We start from the raw sequence: 7,375 nt of genomic DNA on the forward strand, positions 1-7,375 counted from the left end.
TTCGCTATGCCCTTCAAGTCTTCCAAAACCCATGTGAATAAGAGCGTCTTTCGTCCCTCTCTAAATACCTCCTCCTAATTTGAGTTGAATGTTGAGTCTCTCCAAGCCACGCAATAACTCTCCTTCCATGGTTAAAATCTGTCTCCTCATTCTGGGATTCACGTCCATCATCACAGCTCTGCTCCGTTTCTTCAGCCACCGTGTTGATATTAGCCACCGTGTTGATATGGTCCTCTTCCTTAACAAAATTTGTGGTCAGTCTCCTTCCTCTTGCTGAACGTTTGGGCGGCATTGCGAATGTTCCAGTTGACTCCCAATCCCAATTAGGAGATAGATTCTTGTCACAGAGCTTAAGCTCACCACCGTGATCGCCAAAATGAAATGAGCTACTCACATCTGATAGCTATTGCAGGTTGAAAATTCAAAGTCAGATGTCAAATTAGATACAAAAGAAGATTTAGAGTTCAGATGAACATGGGAAATCAGATATAAACTGAACTGAAATTACAAAGTAAAATATCGAACACAAAATACTAGAGCTGATATATTTAGATGACAAAATAGAAGTACACTTGGCATTGAGTGCTGAGTACAATAGGAGTACAAAATACTAGAGCTGATTAATTTAGATGACAAAATAGAAGTACAATTGGCACTGAGTGCTGAGTACAATAGGGCTTAATAACAATAGGAGCAACATCTTGATGATTACAAAGACTCAAGACAACTCAATGGAGTGACAATGATCCCCAAAATAAAAGTAGCAGGTCCTATTATAGGTACTTGTACTGGGTTCTATTCGACTGAGCATTCATACAATTACTATTGTCATTATTACTGGTAAATACTAAGCCCAACTATGTACAAGTGCATGTGTTAGGTGCAACAAGCTTGGGCACTCCAAGCGCGAAATCAATAGCCACACACGAACAGAAACTACAAAATCACTGAATCTTGAATAAAGAGAGGCGCAGAGAGAGAGAGAGAGAGAGAGAGAGAGAGAGAGAGAGAGTCGACACGGCACGGCACGATGGAGTTTCGTGCCCAGATGTACTGGCCCCAATGACTAGCACCCATTCCGCTATTCCTTTATTATTGCTCGCTACAACAATACAACTCTCGAGGGGGGTCCTCTGCTCTCAAACTCTGCGTCCAGATGCTCTGAAGTGTGAGGCCCAAGGGGCCTTTATATGCAATACAAGGGTTGCCCAAAATCACTAAACCCCAAAAATATTTGCTCTCAAAAGCTAGCGCCAAAAATTTCAAAAGCTGCCAACAAAAATTGCAAAAATCCATACCACCCACCACGTGGCACAGCCAACGTAATTTGCGGAAATTTTGTATGATAACTGCCATGTCAACATGTCAACGCATTTTACAAAAATCATCCTCACAGTTCTAGCCTTGAGTTTTTAGGGTTTCACGCCCCACCCGTAGTGTTAGAACATCTGTCTAAAAGCTTGTACAATCCATTTATGCAAGAGGGTTCCAAAACTGGAAAACCTAAACTAATGGACTCGTCTGGACATGCAGGTCCTGTGAATAGGCTCACAAAATTGCCAATATTAATCCTCCTGGGGTTCTAGAAACTCCTATCTAGGGATAGGTGGAAAATTGGCTCTGGAAGTCGATGAAGCAAATCCATGTGGCACACAGCTATGTGCACGTGACAGCCTCTATAGAGGCAGTTCCCACTATTTACAATGAATCTGTACATTCTAATTCTTCAATCAAGTCAGGTCACTCACCTTTCCTTCATTTGCTCATTGGCATGCAAGGCATGCTAGTCTACCATCACATTGGTGGTGCTTTGAGCTGCCCAATGGCATATAAAGATGAGAAAATATACATGCCCTCGGAACAGGATTCCCCTTCAGCCTGACATCCATGATAAGCGCAAACATACAGTTGGAAGAGCTTGTACACTATAATTAGATGAATCCATGATCAGCAAGGCATAGACTCATCATAATCATCCACAAGACAATGTGACCATCAGCTTCAATAGTTGAATGTTTCTCCGAATCAATCTTCACAATACGAAGCTTTGTTCTTTAAAAGCTTGGCCAGCATCACCTAGAATAGGAACTATGAACAGGCTCGATTTCTCACCAAGTAGCCTTATAGTCTACCATCAAAGCAGTCCCCACAATGTTCAGCAGGTCATGAAAACTAGAGGTAGTTTAGCTCATTGGATCCAAGAGGAAATGATAATTCCAAGCAAGGAAGAGGCGGAACCTGCATCTTGTGGCAGGCAAGGCTCAAGAGGAAATGATAATTCCAAGCAAGAAGGGCGGAACCTGCATCTTGTGGCAGGCAAGGCTCAGTGGAGTTCCTAAAAGATTCCACTGTGTGAAAGGGTGACAACAGCGCTCACTACAAAGTGCAAGGCTCAGAGAAGCTGCACAAAAATATGATGCTTTGTTGGCTGCAAAATCGAATGCAGGCATGAACTGAGTTACGCGTTCTTAGTGAGCAGCTCTTTGAGGCAGACTTGGATTTCTCCCTGCACCAAGGTCCACTGCCCACTAGGTTCCAGTCATTGATGGCATCGTTTTCCTCCCTCGCCTTGAAGGCCTTGCCAGGTAGGATTTTCTTTGCACTGAGCCATGTACCTACCTACGTTGTTCAAAGTCCACACCTGAAACCCACCTAAAATCTGGCCAGCTATCTATCTTCTGACAACTGGTCACCTGAAAGAAGTTGTCAATGTTGATAGCTAGCTTTAGCAATCCAGCTTTTGAACTTGCCATAAATTGTGGGGGCCTGCCACATTCAATGCCAGCTTCAATAGCCCTTAAAGCACGTCTATTGGGCTTTGCACTGCCGACAAGGACATCGTTCTAACCATAACACCTCTCCTGCTGATTGGGACAGCTTGAGATTTTCTGCAGGCGAAGGATACATCATTGTGGGCAAAGTAAGCTGGCTCATACCAAATAGCACAACCAGATCATCAATACTAAGTGGCAATCCTCTAGAAAGGCTTAAAACCTAGCAGGCTGACATCATTCAGCATAGGTTTCGAGAGTAAAATCACATCAAGTTCAGACCATAGACAGCACAGAGACATTCCAGAGCACACAATCTGAGACTGACATTTATAAACATAAATTAACATTACACTCATTTGTAGCTAAAGTCATTAAATATAACTACAATGTCACCCTCTTTATCACATATTGTCATCGAGAGTCTCAAACAAGATAAGGAACACAAACCTGAGTCAAGTCTATCTGCGTTTGGGGCTGATCCTGGGGCAAGAATAGAAACCATTGACACTCTTAACATAGTTGGCCTTTGCAAAAGCATTTGGTTATCCAATCATGTATCCGTTAATAAACGGAGCTGGGAACGATCGTGAATGCATAAGCTTGCCAAGTGATACAAAATTCCCTCAATCCATTAATGAGAAAGCCACTTTATCCAGTAGTCGAAATGGACCTTTCTGACCTGTGGAGACTTCTCAAGGAGAAGCGAAATTTCCAGTCATATGCAGACCCTGCGAATGTAATTTTTACCTTGTCAGCCACCTCCATTGCAAAAGCTACTACCACAAAGTTCATTGCACGAGGTTCAACAATTTTCTGCAGTTCATACAGCCTCCATATTTTAAAGACCCATCATATTCGTTGACACCAATTCCCCCTTAAAGAACTGTCTTTCCATCTTTGAGAGAATGTCCTTTGTCACTTCACTTTCTAGTAGGCATACACTACCAAAAGTCCGTGTGAACAACTTGATTCTTTCAAACTCGAAGTGCAAGCTCCCCATTCTTATTTCCCACTTTGCATAAACTTGTGGTACATATTGACACCGCCCTCATGACATTCCACAAATTTTTTTGAAAAATCCCTCTCAGGCATTGACATAATGTAGTCCAGCTTGAAATTTCGACGCAGAAAGCGTTTTGACTTAATCCATGCATGCATTAAATAGCGAGGTCTGATGTGTGTGTCTAAATTGTAGAGCATAAACGACGAATACTTGAAAAGATCCTCAGTTGAAAAGCTAAGGGTATTGAGAATATAATCGAGCTTTTGAGCGACTTCATCAGGTCTTTGCTGCAAGATAGGAGGTTGCAATTTGATAAGGTGGCCAGCATGTTTGCGCGACAAGCCAAGGCTCATGTGAGCGTACACAATCGCGTCTATGTCTTCCTTCTTTTTGTGCAAGGCACAAAATAAGGCCCTGGCTAACAATCTAGTATTCCTCTTGAACCCACATTTCAGGAGGAAGTCAAGCTTGCCGGAAAATTCCTGCTGAGGTAACCATATATGGGTAGACCTTGAATCAAAAACTGCCCCCTGGCTTGAACACTCCAACCCTTCGCACAATCTCGTACCAAATTTCAAAGAATGTACTTCTTGAGAGCCCCCTTCCCGTAATTCATGCTGAACGGATCCTAAACCTGATCTTGCAGGCTTTAAACCTTGATCTATGATCCTCAAATCTAATTTTTGTGTAGATTCAAGCGGAAACCCCAAGCCCAAGAGCGACGGCCATGACAGAATGCATTCTGCGAGAAGACTCTTGCCAAGTGCCGCTTCTAGGTGGGCAATGGAAACCTTGAGGTCTGTATCTGGATTCAGAATCAAAGCCTGTGGAAAGGCATATATGATCTTGCAGAAACCATCTGTATCGATGCCCAAGCCCTTGAAGAAAGCAGTTTGTGTCCATAAACGGGGAGAGCTGCATAGAGAGCTCAGTTGAGATGCAGCTAGACCCATACCTGCCAGGGCAGAAGACACATTAGACGCCAATGCTTCATACTCCTGGAGGTCCCCAGAAAACGTGGAGTAGCGCCAAGCTCTCTCTCCATGTCCGCAGCCCGTGTATCTGCATGAGCTCGTAATGGCTCGATACGCTCTCAACATCGATTCTGCAAGCTGCGTTCCTGTTGTAACAGCTTGAGTTCAGTACCAAATCATTAAATCATCCCTTAGCGTGGATGGACAGCGTGGTCTTCACACACCCTCGTCACTAACTCCCGGATCAATGGCCCACAGTAGGCGTCGCGAGGCAAGAGTGAACTCTGGAGGTATGTGCAGAGCACCGGTGTGAACTCGGTGTGAACTCAATATGAACAAAGTGTGATCTTGGTGTAAACTGGGGAAGGTCTGCACACCACACCAAATTTGGTGTGAACTCAATGTGAACTCAATGTAAACTTGTCTACGACGCCGTGATCTATAAATTTACCACACACACACCTTTCAACGAACGCGCGATAGCCTAGTGGTTAGAGTCAAATCCGTGGGGGAGAGGGTGGTGGGTTCAAGCCCCAGATCTGAATAAATGGGAATCTTTTGCATTCCATAGGCAATCCAATGATCACGATCAACCAGTGATCGTGAGCCATTAATCCCACCTCCCAAAAGGAGGTTTCAATTAGTACCGAGGTTAACACACCCCATTGACAAAATGTATCATCAATGCTAGGTCGGGGGTTTCAAAGCCAACCCAAGTTTGCATGGGAGAGGTCTACCACCCACCCAACCTCTTGGGCGCTCCTCCATTTATGACTCCAACAAATTTATGCCATATGTCGCCTTATTCATGCGCTTGTACATAGTTGGATCTGGTATTTACCAGTTGTGATTGCCGCGGTAACAATAACAATGTACAATCAGTAAGAGTCCAGTCCAGGAACCTATAAATAGGACCCGCTGCTTGATTTTGAGGGTTTGTCACTCCGTAGGTTAGCAACGAGTCTTTGTAATCATTGAGCTATTGCTCTTACTGTCGTTTAGCTCTATTATAATTGGTAATACTTCGTGCTAGTTGTACTTCCCTTTAGTATTTGAATATACCAGCTCTATTTCTTGTGTCCAGTATCTAACTTTGTACTTTCATTTCATTCCATATCCGATTTTTGTACTTGTCTAAAGTATGAATGTCGTTCTCCATTTGATCTGACATTTAACTCTAAATCTCCAACGTGGAATAGTTGTCAAAAGTGACCAGGTCGTTCCATTTTGGCAATCACAGTGGTGAGCTCAAGCTCTTGACAGGAACCCTTGGAATTTGGAGTTATTTAAACATTTGTAATGTCGCCTAGAGATGCAGCAAGAGACTAGAGACCTACTACAGTCTTTTTTGAGGATCTTGTGAGCTCCCTGGCACTGTCTCATTGTATGGTAATCTCTTGAGACCAAAGGGAAAGTACAAAATATGTCCCCATAAAAAAAGGCAATGTAAAAATGGGGACCAAGGAAGAGCAGGGCTTCTTTATTGGCTTCATTAATAGCCAATGCTATCTCGCCCTCATTTGACTCAGTGTCGGGCTCTTCATCTTCTGGTTCTTGGACCCGTTCCACATTTAGATGCACGCCATATGCGTGTTTGCTGGTACTCACTTCCATTATCTTCACTTTACTAATTGGCAGGATTGTCAAAATGCTGTCCATTTTCCCATTGGAAATTGACACTGGTGCAAGGGTCTTGTCGTACATGAATGGCAAGCGCCTTACAAAATTGATATCCCCAGGCATCACTCACTCTATGGGCATGGGCAAGCACGTAGCTATCTTGGAAAAGCTCAAGCAGAAAGTCTTCGGTTGCCTCGTAAAGGCAACCCATTGCGCTTCTGGCCCACCTAAAATTGAGGTTGGCTCGTTCGCAGTTCTCACGCACAAATCTCTTAAAAGGCAGCTCAGGGCTAAGTTGCTTGCAAGCTGCTCTCCAATGTTCATTCCTTATCATCTGATTACCCACAAGTGACGACCGCGTCATGATTGCAGTCAAAAGACCAATCAAAGGCTGAAAATAGCATCACAAAAATATTTTCTGCTCAAAAAGCTCGACAATTGTTGTAATAATGCATAAAACAACATAGGAGTGTTTGAATTTTCATGGGTTGCTACTCATTGAGTATGATTTGATGGGAGGCTGTCGGTAAAAGAAAACGGGTAAAGAGCTCGAAGCCTAGATGCCATATAACTTAGCCGGTAGGGATAGCAAGTGAAATGTGCCTCTGGAGTTTGTGGACTTCGCATAGCACTGCGGTTTTGCTCATACCTTTGAGTTCTCATATTTGCACGTAAATTAGGTAGGGTTTTTTTTGCAACATGTGAAGAAAATGGCTGCTCGGGTTGCAGGATACTTTCCTTGTTTCTGCTTCACGCGAGCCATGAAAAGCCCAAATTTTACAGAGAAAAAAAATATGGAATGAAAAGGAGAAATTTGAACAATATGAGAGCAAAAGCACAAAAGGTGGCTCTAAGAGGGGAGGACAAAGTTCTTACCAACAATGGCTTCCACAAAAAAAAAGACGTTATATATGCACATAAACATTATGAATTGTGGGATTTTCAAAAGGTGGTGATTGCATTTATTAGCCTCGTTGATTGTGGGAGATGATTTGCTTTGGGAA

At 43.2% G+C, this 7,375-nt stretch overlaps 1 protein-coding gene across 1 annotated transcript; it reads right to left on the reverse strand.

Annotated features, from left to right (window-relative positions):
- Positions 1-686: 686 nt before the first annotated feature.
- LOC147444756 (uncharacterized) lies at positions 687-5,084 on the reverse strand. The gene is made up of 3 exons (XM_086527291.1): positions 4,733-5,084; positions 3,454-3,502; positions 687-2,823 (listed from the first exon to the last, which is right to left on the reverse strand). Exons 1-3 carry the CDS (start codon positions 4,875-4,877, stop codon positions 2,616-2,618), a joined length of 402 nt encoding a protein of 133 aa, XP_086383417.1. The 5' UTR covers positions 4,878-5,084; the 3' UTR covers positions 687-2,615.
- Positions 5,085-7,375: the final 2,291 nt, after the last annotated feature.

The sequence above is a fragment of the Adiantum capillus-veneris genome, chromosome 13 (assembly GCF_014529385.1).
Source record: "Adiantum capillus-veneris isolate H3 chromosome 13, ASM1452938v2, whole genome shotgun sequence".
NCBI lineage: Eukaryota > Viridiplantae > Streptophyta > Polypodiopsida > Polypodiales > Pteridaceae > Adiantum > Adiantum capillus-veneris.

Excerpts from the sequence above, each read along its gene's own strand:
- LOC147444756 (XM_086527291.1), bottom strand. The coding sequence starts at position 4,877 with ATGTTGAGAGCGTATCGAGCCATTACGAGCTCATGCAGATACACGGGC. Across the intron at positions 3,503-4,732 it reads TGTGTCTTCTGCCCTGGCAG|GGTCTGCATATGACTGGAAA; the intron begins GTATGGGTCTAG and ends TTACATTCGCAG. Across the intron at positions 2,824-3,453 it reads TCCTTGAGAAGTCTCCACAG|TGCAAAGCCCAATAGACGTG; the intron begins GTCAGAAAGGTC and ends CCTTGTCGGCAG.